Source organism: Rhamphochromis sp. 'chilingali', assembly GCF_963969265.1.
Source record: "Rhamphochromis sp. 'chilingali' genome assembly, chromosome: 11".
Lineage (NCBI taxonomy): Eukaryota > Metazoa > Chordata > Actinopteri > Cichliformes > Cichlidae > Rhamphochromis > Rhamphochromis sp. 'chilingali'.
Window position 1 is genome coordinate 37,125,020 of NC_137938.1, and position 14,062 is coordinate 37,139,081.

Consider the following 14,062-nt stretch of genomic DNA (forward strand, 5'->3'; position numbering starts at 1 on the left):
AAAGCTGAAAACCTGCTTTTATTTTTTCCTCGTGTCACATTTTTATTGTTGGGTAAAGTTCTGCACGTCAACGATAAGTTGACTCTCTAATGAAAAAGACACAATATGCGTCCCTGTCAGTGAGATTTAAACTTATTTGTTACATCTATAGTTAATTGGCAGTGACAGAAGCTATAATAGTCATTTTATTGTGGTTAAATGCTTAAACAGAAGAAGGCATGACAGACAAGCTTATTAGCGATCATTTAAACATACATGTAGCTTTAGGGGTCACTTTTCCATCTTTTTAAGCAAACAAGAAGACTCTGGGTTCTCTAACAGATGTTTTTCCCTTTCCCTCGCTGCGACGTTCCTGTTGCCCTGTTCTCCAGGCCGGGAGAGGAGTCGGGGTCGGTCACAGACCTGTTGGACCTGAGCTCAGTATCCGTTCCCTCCGCGGGCAGCTCTCCGCCTCCGCTGGTGCCATGCAGTTTAAGCAGTCCTCCTTCAGCTGCCAGCCTCAGCGGATCCTCTCCGCCCTCCTCTGCCTCCTGTCTGCCCGTGGAGGTGCCCTCCTTGTCGGGAAGCAGGCTCGGCTCCGAGCCCCTCGAACCCAGCCCGCCCAGCTCACACAGCTCGCTGCCATCCACCACCACCACCAACGCCTCTTTCTCCGCCTCCACCCCGGCCTCTGCTGCTGCCTCTTTTGTGAGTGTTCTTCACATTCAGACTATTTAATATGCAGGACGTGGCTGTCTGTTTGTTATACCTGGAGGGCTGGGAAGCAGAGCCAGCTGACCTTTGCTCTGCATGTTGAAACTGAATCTTTTGAATCTGTATTTGATGAAACATGCCTGAAGCTAAAAGCAGCTTATTTAAATTGCACTGCCAACGCTTGATCACACAGTTTTGGGCCCTTTTATTCCCACGTTTGATTCATTACGATTATTTGTTCTAATTAATGAGCAAATCCAATCAGACACACTTATGTAACTGGATCCAGGATCTAAAAAACGATTAACAGGACCGGATTATTGCGGTTTAACCTGCTGGGTTTCTGTCTTATTAATTGGCATCCATCATTGAGCAGTTTTATTTTGTATTGTGCTTATTTTATCTACTGTTATCTATCTTTGTTTTCAATAACTTGAATACTTGATTTTAAGTTTTATTACGTTTGCTCTTGTTCTCTGCTCCTCTGTAAGCATTTTGAACTCCGCCCGCCGGCATGAAGGTGCTATACAAATAACAGGCTAGAGGGGAGTAAACATGATGGGGATGGTTCCCAATAGATGTGAGAATTTCTATTTTCTATTATAGCAATTTAAAAATAAAAAAAGCAAATAATTAGTCGATTCAAAGGATTACATCTACATTTATGAGCACATTCAGGAGGAAAATAATAACGTGGCCTCCAGGCAAGAAGGAATTGATGGGAAATATTTGTGTAGTCTGCATTCGTCTCTGTGTCCAATCAGCCAAAAGCTGCTGCTGCGGTTGTTTCTCTGCAGCCGTTATCTCGACGCTGACAGAGTGAATAAATGCAGCGCTGTGTCAACTCTGTGCCGGTTTCACATTAATTGGATGGCTACAGTGGTATGCCTGCCGAGGCCACATCAGCACGAGGCCAGCCTCGCTGTGAGGCCTCTCAAGTCATATGACAATGGGGTGATCTCCCTCAGACCCCTCACTAACTGCCCTCCCATGTGCTCTTTCTCTCTCCCCCGCCTCCTCTGCATCAGACTCTGGAAGAAGGCGGAGACAGCCTGTCCGAGTCAGCCAATCACATGCTGCCCCCACCAACTGCCAGTCTGGGAAACCTCTCGTCATTGGACATCACCAACGATGAGGACCTGCCCACAGACCCCAGCAACTCGTCTGACACACAGGAAGAGAGTGAGTGTCGTTTGGGCAAAGAGACCACAAGAAAAGAGATTTAATTTGAATCTGTCGGTCGGCATAAATTTAATCTAAAAACTAATTCTGATAACATCTTAGAGCTTCAATAAGACTCAGAGGTACCTTTATGTTGGTAACAAATGATATTAAAGTGGTTTCCTGCCCTCCTGATCTCAGAACAATAACTCTTTGCTCCGCTGCACGTCAGCAGTGAATGCAGGTTTTGTAAACATGAACATGCTGTACTTTGTCTCACTTCAGTTAAATCTGACCTGAACCAAACCGAAACGGTTCCCCGATCAGCTGACGCATCTACAATCACCTCCAAGCTGAGCGTGTTATATGGTGCTGTAGACGTTTACTCTACACCTCTCCTGCTGACTCTTGGCTTCACATTTGTTTGTTCTTGGACTCGGCTAGAGTGGCTTTGCATGATTCACTGTTCAAAATAATCCTTGTTATACTTACACTGAGCCTTACTGTGAGTTTAAGCTAATATTTTTGCGATTGGCTGTCGCTCATTAACAGGTTTAACAGCAGGTGGGTGTGGCTTATGTGCCTGAGATGGTCATATTGATACCCTCGCTCTGTGAACTAACAATAATGGGAAAAACATAAAGATGAGTGTTCAGAGTAGTCGGATTACTTATTGAGAACATCCAAAAACTGTCCTATAAAGATGCAAAGATGTAAAAACACATGTAACCCAAAGTTAGCCGTGTTTGGTCGAGCTCTGCCGTTAGTGACACTGTGACGCGCCTGCTCATGAACAAAGCAAACCTCCGTGGTGGAGGCAAATACTTTGTAGAAACATCAAAACAAACTTTTCTTTGGCCCTGCAGGTGAGGTGGAAGCGTTCTGCGCTGACCTTAGCGGGCGGCTGCTCATCAACACGGCGGTCCGCATGAGCGTGGACAAACTGCATGACCTGCTCTTCTCTGCTGACACGCACTTCATCCAGCACCTCTTCTCCCAGCGACACTTCACCGGTAGGTTAAAACACTCCTGAGAGTCAGGCCTGATGACTCACTCGTTTCATTTCGGTGGATTTCCATGATGTTTAATTACTTCTTCTTTTTTTTAAACTAAATAAATAGATAAAGGTGAACTGGGCTGAATCTGCCGCAGTCATGCAGACACACGGTTTCATCTCGGCTGTCGTGTTTTAATTGTAGTTTGAAGCCCACGTTTTAATCACTAAATCAATAGCTTAGCCATACTCTGAGTCCCTTCTCCTGCTGTTAACCGTGTAGCTTTGCTGGATGATGTCATGCTCTAATGTTGCCCACAGTTAACTTCACTAACCTCCACAGTGCTTGTGTGAACTTGTTGCAGGAAGTTAGTGTGACAGAGCGAGTTTTTCCTGTTGAGACACTAACAGTTAAGGTTTGAAAATAAGTTCATCCACTCTTATTCTCAGTTTGCTGATACCTGATCTGCCAGCGTCCATTTTTGTAGCTCCGGTGTTTGAAATGAAAATAAAACAAATTCCCCTGGAAATCTGATTTTGGGGATGTGATTACTGTTGTGACGCTGCTGAAGCTCACCCTGTGTCCCACTGATGAGCTGCTGAAAAACCTGCTCCTCTTCTTTGTGCTGCGTCACTTTTCCTGTTTAGAATAGACTAGATAGAAGAATAGAAGAGAATTCAACTTTGTTGTCATTGCACATGTTACAGGTACAAGGCAACGAAATGCAGTTTGCATCCATCCACAGATATATTATATTATGGGTATGTTACAATGTACAGGGTATGAAGGTATAACTATAAGTATGTACAGGCTGTGTACAGGATATAAATATGAAAACTACACAGAAATATGAACTATGCACGTTATAAACAGTTGTAAAATTATAATGTTTGATAAACTGGCACTCAGAGTTGCCTTTGCTTTCATTTGTTGTATATTTTAGTGTTTCTCTGTGAAGCTGAGATGAAAGTGAAGCTGTGAGGCTGCTGGTTGGAGGCCCAGCTCGCTCAGGGACATTCTGTAGCTCTAACTGGGGCCTTCCTTTCTTTCTTCCTTTCTTTCTTTGTGTAAAGGAGCGTGCATTGACTCTCTCTCCTCGCTCTCGCACTCTTTCCTTTTCATTCATAAATTCGGAGCTTTGCGTGTTCTCTTTTTTGTCGCTCTCCCATTTTCACCGAGTCTCTCGGGCCCTCTCGTTACTTTTGTTCTCCCTCCCCTTCAGACCTGTCGGTGGGTGAATGGCAGCAGGACGGCAGCAGTGGGAACACCAGCCGTGTGCTCAGCTACACCATCGCCCTCAACAACCCCCTCGGGCCCAAGACCGCCCCTGTGGTGGAGACGCAGGTCAGTCGTCAGGATGAACGTTTCTAGCTTCATTGTGTAGAAACTGGAGGGGAGGTTTTATTTTGTATTGATGCTTCAACTAGCTCTAATTTGAGATGTGAGAGAAGATGTTAGTACTCTGTTATTACGCTTCAATAATTTTGAGTCAGTTTAACTTTTTAGTTGAATTTGGAGACGTGTTCTGTCGGACACATTAGCATTTGTAGCATTCTGAGCTGTTGACCCATCACTTGAACACATTTAGACGTGTTTAATATAAAAAATCCTTTTTTTTGAGAACCTGTGCGAGTGGAACGAGGAGGATAAAGAGCAGCCAGGTGCTGCTGGTGCACTCGATTCACTGACCATCTGCAGAGGTTTTGACAGTTTGGAGCAATGTTTGGATAGATGAGGCCAAACTGGAGATGTTTAAAGCCAAAAACCAACACCTTGTAGCAACTGTCAGCACTGTATGTTCAAATGTTCTGCAGTCAGATATGAGCCATGCAACAGGACAATGATCCTTAGCAGAGAAGCAGCACTGTGGCAGGACCCGAGGAGAGCTGCACACAGCGGCTCACAAACCTCAAAGAAGAAGTTTTTCACTGCAGAGTCTTTATTTTCCACATGACCGTGTAATACGAGCACAAAGGAAGCTTCAATATTATCACTGATGATGATGATGATGGTGTGATTATTATATTTACGGAGCATAATAACTGACAGTTTAACTACTGTGAGAGAGCAGTTTGGATTGCTAGCTCTGTAGCATGTTTGATGCAGGTATTGCATCAAACATGGGAAACTTGCAGCAGCATTAGTCAACAAACCGCAGCTAGCTAGAGAAGAGCAAGATAGATTTGCTGATAAATCAGAGTGGGGCCTCAGAGGGAACCACAGAGTGCGTATAACGATGCAGCCACCATGATTACTAGTGTTGTTTTGTGGTTTTGCATGTTTAACATGAAGCACTGACTCAGAAAGGTTTTGACATACAACTGTGATGTTTAGGTTTTTTGGGGGTTTTTGGGGTGGGGCTCTGTTGGATTCACTTCCTGCCTGTAGTTTCTACGTGGAGTGAAAAACATGGATCCTGCATTGCACTAAAACTCCACCTTCTGCCTGCTTACAGACGCTGCAGAAAAGCAGCGCCCGGGGCGAGTGCTACGTGGTGGACTCGGAGGTCATCACCTCAGGCATCCCATACCAGGACTACTTCTACACCGTCCACAGATACTGCCTCACCTCCATCAACAAACACAAGAGCCGACTCAGGTTTGTGCGCTCGTGGAGGTCGCCCGGCTTACTCTTCACGCTCACACGGTGTCACTTAGAGCCACGGCCGAGCGAACAAAGGAAGAACTGAAAAAACACTCGAGTTTATTTATGCAGCAGCCTGCACTCTATCAGACGGGCTCCTTACTGAAAACACTGTTGGACTCGGCGCTGCTTTACTTGATGATACTGTGACTGATAACGTTCATGATTAGATAATAATCCAATCGAGTACACTTCACTTTGTAAATTCATAACTTCCATTGCTCTAAAAGCAACGGGCAAGTCGCAGAATATCCAGTTTAAAAAAATAAAATAAAAGCAGTTATTAAAGGAAATAAGATTTCAACAGAGCTCTGCGCCGTCTGTCCGTCCCTGATAAATGAGGACATCCAAACACGACAACATGAGCTGAGCAGGTCGACAAACACGACAGCAGACGAGCAGTAGAAGAAGTCATGATTGCATAAGTGGCTACAGGCTAATATTCTGTTAGCTTCCAGTGCTCGAATCAGTCCTTATTATGAAAATGCTGTTGGAGTAATAAGCAGCTGACGTACCAGAGACGCTGCTTAGCACGGCTAAAATGAACCACAGGACGGAGTTTGCAGCCCATGGGTGAAGCCACCGTGACATCATCACCCACTGGTGTCGAATGCTGTCAGTCAGATAATCCGTTAAAGAGCTCAAAGAGGCACCACCAGCACACACGGTGAAGCGCGAGGTCCACTTTAATGATTAAAAGCAGTGAAAAAGCTTAACGGACTCAGAAAACCTCCAAAAGTCTGAAAACGCAGACGGACCGAAGCCTCGTCAGGCCAGCTGTTTTCACCAAACACCAAAGAAACTTGGGTTTAGTTTAGTCTTAGTACACATTTTAATTTTTAATCAAATAATAATATTTTGTTTAATTTCTGCTCAGCCTGTGAGCATGACTGTGATAGAAATGGCACTCCGCATGTCTGAAGTCTTGACTGTAGCATTCCCAGACTGAAGAGCATTTTTCAGCATTTTCCACCAAAAGCAGCAGACGGTAGTTTCTCAATAGACCGTTATGCACATGGCCTGAAGACAGCTTAGCTGAAGTAAGAGCGGTGGCTCTCCTGTTCCCAGTTATCTTCATCTCAAGCCCAAATGCCAGCCAAGTTCATTCTGCTTTAGGCTGTAAATATTCCTCCTGGTCGTCGCTTTCTGTCTGATTACATGAACCTAAATATGAGATGTCGGTTGTTTTGACAGATGTCTTTCCCAAGAAATTGTGTCAAAGTTCCCACCTGGAGAGCGTTCACATTAAATATGCTCTCTGGATCATTCATAACCAACTTCAAGCATTAATATTCTGGCATACATCGAAGTTTGACGTCTGTGACGTAGAGTAACAGGAACATGCGTGGGTACCTGCGTGTTTCGTCCATTTTCTGCCAATGCTCTTTAAAAAAAAAAGCATTCTGGGTGAAATATTGAATCATTTCACCATGTGGGGTAGGTTTGTACTTTAAAACACATACACAAAGCCACACTTTGTCGTTTAACCTGAAAACGGTATCAAAATCGCCCCTATTTTTGATTTTTAATATCCTCCCGATTCAGAGCTCGACTCTTTAGTCATAGTTGTACTTGCGTAATTCTCTGAACTTGATGCAGTTCTTTGGTAGACTGAAACACGCTAGCTTGCTAATTTTGTGAAATGCTCTTATACAAACGGAAGTTTGAGTTTGAATTATCAGATCAGACTGTAGAAAATGTAAGAGGCCCTGTGTGTAGTTACGAGCTGAGAAAAGTCCCGATTAAGACCAAAGTGATGCAGCGCAGGTTCAACTAAAGAGCTTTTCTTTCCAGAGAATAAAAATGATGCTTAAAAATGTTGCGCATGCTTTAAAAGTTCCTTTGCGTCTCCTCTGGCAGAGTTTCCTCAGACATCTGCTACAGGAAGCAGCCGTGGAGCCTGGTGAAGGCGCTGATCGAAAAAAACACCTGGAGCGGCATCGAAGAGTACTACAAACACATGGGTGAGTCAGGGCAGCCGAGCCGCTGAGAGAAACAAACAGGAAATGCTTAATTTAAAAGAAAAAAGGATGCTTCCTGCTGCAGATCAGAGAGATGGAGGATTGATGTGGTTTGCAATGTGGCCGCGAGCCGTTTATCTACAACTTCAGGTTCTTTGAACAGAGAAAACTTTGAGAGCTGACAACGTTTGATAGTTTGCTTCTGTTGTCTCACACTGCACCACACTGAACACGGTGAGCTTATATTTAGAGCAAAGTGCATTAAATTTATATTCAGATGTCTCAAATGTCAACAAATCTTTAGGTAATCCATTTCATATAGGCCTTGTTTACCTGCGTCCACGCAGCCCCCTGGGGGCCTGTGATGGTACTGCAAAGAGACCACGAGCAGTCAATTAATATTCTTAAGTCTAATTTAAATAAAGAAAAAGGAAAAAAAATCTAACTTCTTGCTTTAAAAAGTGTGAAGATGATGCAAGGAGCAGAGATGTTGAAGGTAGAAGCTGTGACGAAGAGGGTGGAGTGGGTGGAGTGGGTGGAGATGAGCGTCAGGAGTGATTTGTGACAGAAGGATGGCAGGAAGAGAGAAAGGGAAGTTTTGTGAGATGACAGTGGGACGGCTGGTTGGGAGACGTGGCACTGACAGGGATGGGGGCGGAGCTTGAGGAAAAGGGGAGGAGACTCCTGCAGTGACTCTAAAACAAAATGTTCTTTCAGGTTTTATGGTTTTGAATTTAAATATTTACATTTTCTAAAGAAGCTGAACTGATGAGGAAGCTTCACTAGAACTAAACCTGAACCAAGCTCCTCCTGCAGCTCTGTTAATAACTATAAAGGTCTTAATATGGAGAATGAAACTGTTGATGGGGAATTAAATTACGTGAATCATTAGAAGCTGATTGAGAGAACATAATATCCCTGTAATGATATTATGATAACTCATTTTCTGCTTGTGCGCTGAGTGTAGTGGATGTTTAGGTGGGCCTCACGCTGTCCACAGATAAGACATGGGCGCTGACAGAGAGCATATCAGATATCAGAGCTTACATTCTGTCACGCCGTCACAAGCTCGGCCTGTAATCAGGCAGACGTACACATTTTTCTGTACGTGTCTGGTCGCGGTCGTCTCCGGAGCTTTTAAAGAGATCGCCTGGACGTCTGCGTGTGCGCTGATACTTTATGTAAAAGACAAACCGGAGCCATTAAGTTCATTTCTGTTTAAAGAAAGTCACAAAACAGACACGGGGGCTGCCAGTTCCACTTTCCAAGGTTTCAAATATAGTTTTTATTTTGGATAACGTTCTTGAAACTGCATCAAATTTGAACTTGGCCGGACTCGGGGCGTGTTGTGACACCTCATGGAGCGAGGTATTTTCCCTCCGGTCTTCCATTCTGGGTTTTAAATCTCTCACGCAGAGAGCGAGGTGTGCAAGCTGGAGACACTCCTGCAGACTGAGGTTACCGTGATGACCACAGGCGAAGCGGTGGGCACCGACGCCGCCAAGACCCCGCCCGGCTTGCGCCGCAGGAAACGCACGTGCTCGCGGCGGCAGGGCGAGAGGGAGCGAGAGAGGGAAGGAGGAGGAGCGGGTGGTGGAGACCGAGGGGACAGAGGAGTGGGAGAGGAGAGGGACACGAGAGAAGCCGGTAAGTCCGCCCGGATACAGACGCAACCAGCGAGTCCCGCCTCTGTGCAGTAACGCCCTCTGGTGGTTGTGTTCGGTTTTCCAGCCGTCCAACACAACCTCACTGATTTCTAATTGATTCATTAACAAAGTGTTCACTGTTGTGTCCTTTAGGCTCTCAGTTTATGAAGCTGGGGGAGCGATCGCGTGGCGGCGGGCACAACGGCATATCCACCATCCTCCTCATCGTCAGCTTCATGTAAGTGTTTGTGGAGTCGAGTGTGTGGATTGGATCTGTGGGTGAGCGTCGCTCTGTCTGTCCAGCATGTGTGGTCTTATTTAATCAGCAGCAGCGGAGACGGTTGTATGAGGAGGGGTTGTACTGTTGCACGGCGGCGTCAGGACCGGTGCACGACGTGTGCTCTCTATACTGTGAGCTGATCACAGCCCTGCTTTGATTGTATGTCTCTGGTTAAAGTAGCTCGCTGCTGCTCAGTGCGCTGCTGAATGTTGCTCATGCAGACACAATCGATCCTTCTGCTTACTAACGGCCTCACGATGCCTTTCTTGCCATTTCTCTTTTTCCCTCCTTTCTGCATTACTTCTTGTGCGTAGGATCTGTATCAGGTTCGTATGAGAGGCTTTAAACGTTACACCACTGGCTGTTTAAATATGACCTCTGAGCACAAACGTACAGGAAAAATCCACCGTTCAGGCTGAACGTGAAGCTTTGACAAATTCAAATGAAATGTGATAAATGAGGTTCATTTCTCTTCGGTCTAAAAGCACAGCTGCTGATTATTTTAAGCTGCTCTCATAAACGTACGATTATCTGTCCCCAAAGGGAGGAGGATTATTTAAACGAGGATTCATAACCAGATTTTAAGTCATATAAAAAAAAAAGATGAAATCTGTCTGAAGAAATGTGACACCACATTTTAGCCTTTATTGGATAGAGACGGTGTAGAGACAGAAGCACTGAGCGAAACCGTCGCCCTCACGTCTGATTTATTTGTAAAATAAGAAGTTTTAAACTGAACAAGGTCGGTGCGACAAAGTTACAAAATTAGAATCAATCAAAGAACTGTTTCAGAAGTTTTTAATCCAAACCTGCTGGTCATACCTCCTCAGCATGTTTGACACACATGTGCTGCAGTGAGACCAGCTTAAAGGCCGCAGCCTGCCGTCTGTGTCGTTTGTATCGTGGCTGGGATGAAGTCTAGTTAAAGGTTTCCAGTAAGACGGAAAATTGAACAAAAATGAAAAGAAGCCTTGAAATTAGCCTGTGTGTGTGTTAGCTGACGGTGGATTCTTCCTGTAACAGCTCAGACTCCAACAAACCCACAAATATTTGTGTTCTTTTGTTCCGTTGGTTTTTCGACCTTCCTGCTGTCCGTGTGGTTCAGTGTGAAACATTTTCAGATTGTGGTTGGTGCTGAGTGACTCTGACCTCTGTGCGCTCTCTGTCCCCGTCAGTCTGGTGGTGCTGGTGGCGCTCAACATGCTGCTGTTCTACAAGCTGTACGCTCTGGAAAGAGCCGCACATACACTGGAGACGTGGCACTCCTACTCTGTTGCTGACAGGTAAAAGACACCGCCCTGCTTTCCTTAAACACACACACACACACACACACACACACACACACACACACACACACACACACACACACACGTTCCTTTGGGAAGGATAATTGGTGTTTGGTGTGAGTTGCTCCTGTGGGGGACCACAGCTCTGTTACTGCATAGCAACAGGTCAGAACAAGAAGTTTTAAAGGGGATAAGATCAGTAAAAATAGGATGAGGATCATTTAAGCAATAAAAAAATCTATTTCACACAAAATGAACCAAACGGCAAAACAAACAAATAAAAAACTGGCTTTCAGCAGGAAGGAAGTCCCGTCTTGTCTTATTCTCTGTGACGCAGGGACTATTTTCTTTCTACCGTCTACATCCGCCAGTTACAGAAGTGTGAAGCGAGCTAACGTTGCAGGTGGACGTCACTGTTTCCATCCCGTGAGGAGCGAAAGGTTTAATCCTCGGGTTTGTGTGGCCGCCTCCTGCACGCTGTGACACGCTCGGTTTGGTTGGAAGAAAATAGTTCGTCCATGAAACCGCTCACGGACGGGTTTGTGGATATTTTTAATAACCTGCTGAGTTTTCAAACATGTTTCGGTGCTTTGGACAGCACACAGGACAGGAAGTGCACTTTCAAACTAAAAGTTTGAGTTCCTGCTCGCACACTAACGCACATGGACATTCACATTTTTGGAAGCTTGTATTGAACCTTCTGACAAGTCTGTTTATGAGTTTTCATTTGTATTACTTTTGCTTTTTTGTCTAATTTATTGCTCAGTTTGTTTCTTAGACAAAAACATAAAAGGTCACTTTGTGCTGTTGACTCTGGGTTAAAGAGCTCTTCTTCTTCCTCTTGTTTCTCCTTCCTCCTCCTCACCCCTCAGTCCTTTGCCTCAGACAGCTGGGGAGTGGGCTCAGGTCCTGCAGCTGCAGAGGCAGTTTCATCAGGCCCAGCTCAGCAAGTGGCAGCAGATCCTGCAGTCCTCCGTCTCGCTGCTCGACCAGGTTGGCGTCCCGCTTCAGTTTGCGTTGACGGCTGGCTTCAGCTCACAGATTATAACCCAGCGTGTGCCTCTCTCTGTCTCCAGATGAAGCAGTCTTTAGAGAAGCTCCACCAGGGCATCGTGGTCCCAGAGGTCAAGCAGGACCCCCCTGCTGACGCGGAGTCCCTGACCGAGGCCTGAACCTCGCCTGCTCCGACTGCCCCCCTCCCAACCTCCGAACCCGCAGAGATTCGGATCGTTTCCTGTTTGAACCCCGGTGAGAGAGGACGCCGCTCAGAACTCTCCTCGCCTGACTGACTTGAAACCGCGACGTTCACCTCGAGTGAACTCAGACTGGAAGCTTTCAGGACCACAGCAATAATTTCCCTGCAGCTGCAAGTCGTGCGTGTGCGTGCGTGTGTGTGTGTGCGTGCGTGTGCGTGTGTGTGTGTGACACGAGGCCACAGGTGGGCCCGTTCAGACCACCCGGTCAGCTGCAATCTCCTTTAATTCAGACCTCGACTATCACAGACCGAACTTCCTCTTCTGACCTGCAACATTTCAGAGGTTCACGATTCGGGAAAGCGGGAGCGTCGATCGACTCTCAGCGGACGAGAGAAAAGAGGACGAGGAACACGCTCCCACTTCTCCCGGGCTCTGTCAGGGTTTTACGTCTTTTTCAAACTCGGTGCGTGCGACTGTTTCCTGGACCACGACAGTATTTATTGTTGCCGCTGACTGTCTCGTCCTGCTCTGAAGAAGTCATGTGATGCCTGTTTCCTGCTCTGATTTGCTGTTTTGTGCGTGGGCCAAGAGGGGCTCCACGAGAACGATCACTGGCCCCAGCAATAATAGTGATTCATGTTCTGAATGTTTCAGCAGAGTAGTACATAGATACATATATATATATATATATAATGGTAATAATGAACCGTGTGTGAGTGTGTGTGCAGCGGAGGACATTTGGAGGTGAGAGACGGGCGTTCGTGTTAGTTTGTTTTTGAAGATTTCTCTTTCATGTTGGGTTCAGGTGGAAGCTCTAAGGTCTGATCAGTGACGGAGCGACTCCTGTGAGGACCAAGCAGACCTGTGAGGGTCCCGGAGAAGAAAAAAAGGGAATTTTTCTGGCAGTATTGTTTTTCTGTGTGTGTGTTTGTACGATTCATTTTCTTTTTATTCAGTTTTCATCTTCCGTCTTTGATTTTTGTCGTTATTCGTCCTCCCCGCTCACCGGACCTGAAAACATTTCACCCACCCGAGAGCTTCCTCTCTGGTTTTCTTTCCTGCTCTTCCTCACGCTCTCGTTCTCTTTCTCTCTCCATTTCGTTTTGGAAAACGGCGTCTGCTGAAGCATGCGGGCCCTGCTGTGCACGGCCGTGCGTGGGTAACAAAAGGATGTAATATTTATTAAAGGAGGGAGAGAGGGATGAGGAGCAGAGATGGGAATGTACTGTAAAGATGTGATTGTACACCATGCTATGGAGAGAAATGAAAAGCTCTAAACACGCAACAACGCCTCACTTTTCTTTGAGTCTGTGTTTGTCTCCTTTGGCTTAATCCATTTTGGTTCACAAATAAAGTTCCTGCAGTCTTCTCCAACCGAGGAAAACCTCCGTCAGTGCAGGTAGGACATGTTGAAACATGGGTCTCATCTTTCCCCGCACCATGTCGTCCCATCCCGGGAATATCTGAGCTCCCGTGCTGATGATCGTTGAAACAACAGTCGTGCAAACACAGTGAGGATAAACCAGGCTTTGCTCTGCTGTAATGCCTCTTTGCACCACTAGAAGGTGCAGTTAGTCTGTGTGACTTTTGCTTAACCACTTTATTTACAGTGGGGGTGGGCGCTAAAATTAAACAGACAACATGAAGTCAAAGGAGCTCTCCATGCAGGTGAAACGAGCCACCTTTAACCTGCCAAAGCAGAAAGAACCCACTAGAGAAATTGCTCCAATATTAGGATTAGCAAAGTCTCAGTTTGGTACACCATGAGACCGAAAGACAGCACTGAACTCAGCAACGCAAAAAGTCCTGGATGTCCACAGAAGACCGCAGTGGTGGATGATCGCAGAATAATTTCCATGGTGAAGAGAAACCCCTTCACAACAGCCAACCAAGTGAACAACACTCGATATCCAAGTCTACCATAGAGAGAAGACTGCATGAAAGTAAATACAGAGGGTTCACTGCAGGGTGCAAGTCACTGAAACCAAGATCAAGAAAAAAGTCAAGAGAAGACGTGGAACCGCTCATGATCCAGAGCACAACATCTGTAAAACACGGCAGAGGCTGTGTGATGGTGTGGGCGTGCACGGCTGCCAGTGGCACTGAGACACTAGTGTTTTTTGATGATGTGACTCAGGACAGAAGCAGCTGAATGACCTCTGAGGTGTTCAGAGACAGACTGTCTGCTCACATGCAGCTAA

At 45.8% G+C, this 14,062-nt stretch overlaps 1 protein-coding gene across 3 annotated transcripts in view; it reads left to right on the plus strand.

Moving 5' to 3' along the window:
• gramd1a (GRAM domain containing 1A) overlaps nucleotides 1–13,145 on the plus strand; it is a 40,784-nt gene extending 27,639 nt beyond the window's left edge. For all 3 annotated transcript variants that reach the window (XM_080896052.1, XM_080896051.1, XM_080896053.1), the window contains exons 9-19: nucleotides 372–687; nucleotides 1,722–1,875; nucleotides 2,721–2,867; nucleotides 4,072–4,193; nucleotides 5,305–5,447; nucleotides 7,353–7,456; nucleotides 8,870–9,100; nucleotides 9,253–9,337; nucleotides 10,555–10,662; nucleotides 11,538–11,658; nucleotides 11,742–13,145. In XM_080896052.1, the coding sequence (XP_080752178.1) occupies nucleotides 372–687; nucleotides 1,722–1,875; nucleotides 2,721–2,867; nucleotides 4,072–4,193; nucleotides 5,305–5,447; nucleotides 7,353–7,456; nucleotides 8,870–9,100; nucleotides 9,253–9,337; nucleotides 10,555–10,662; nucleotides 11,538–11,658; nucleotides 11,742–11,837 (1,627 nt within the window). In that variant the 3' untranslated portion in view covers nucleotides 11,838–13,145. The remainder of the gene's footprint in view (nucleotides 1–371; nucleotides 688–1,721; nucleotides 1,876–2,720; nucleotides 2,868–4,071; nucleotides 4,194–5,304; nucleotides 5,448–7,352; nucleotides 7,457–8,869; nucleotides 9,101–9,252; nucleotides 9,338–10,554; nucleotides 10,663–11,537; nucleotides 11,659–11,741) is intronic.
• Nucleotides 13,146–14,062: the final 917 nt, after the last annotated feature.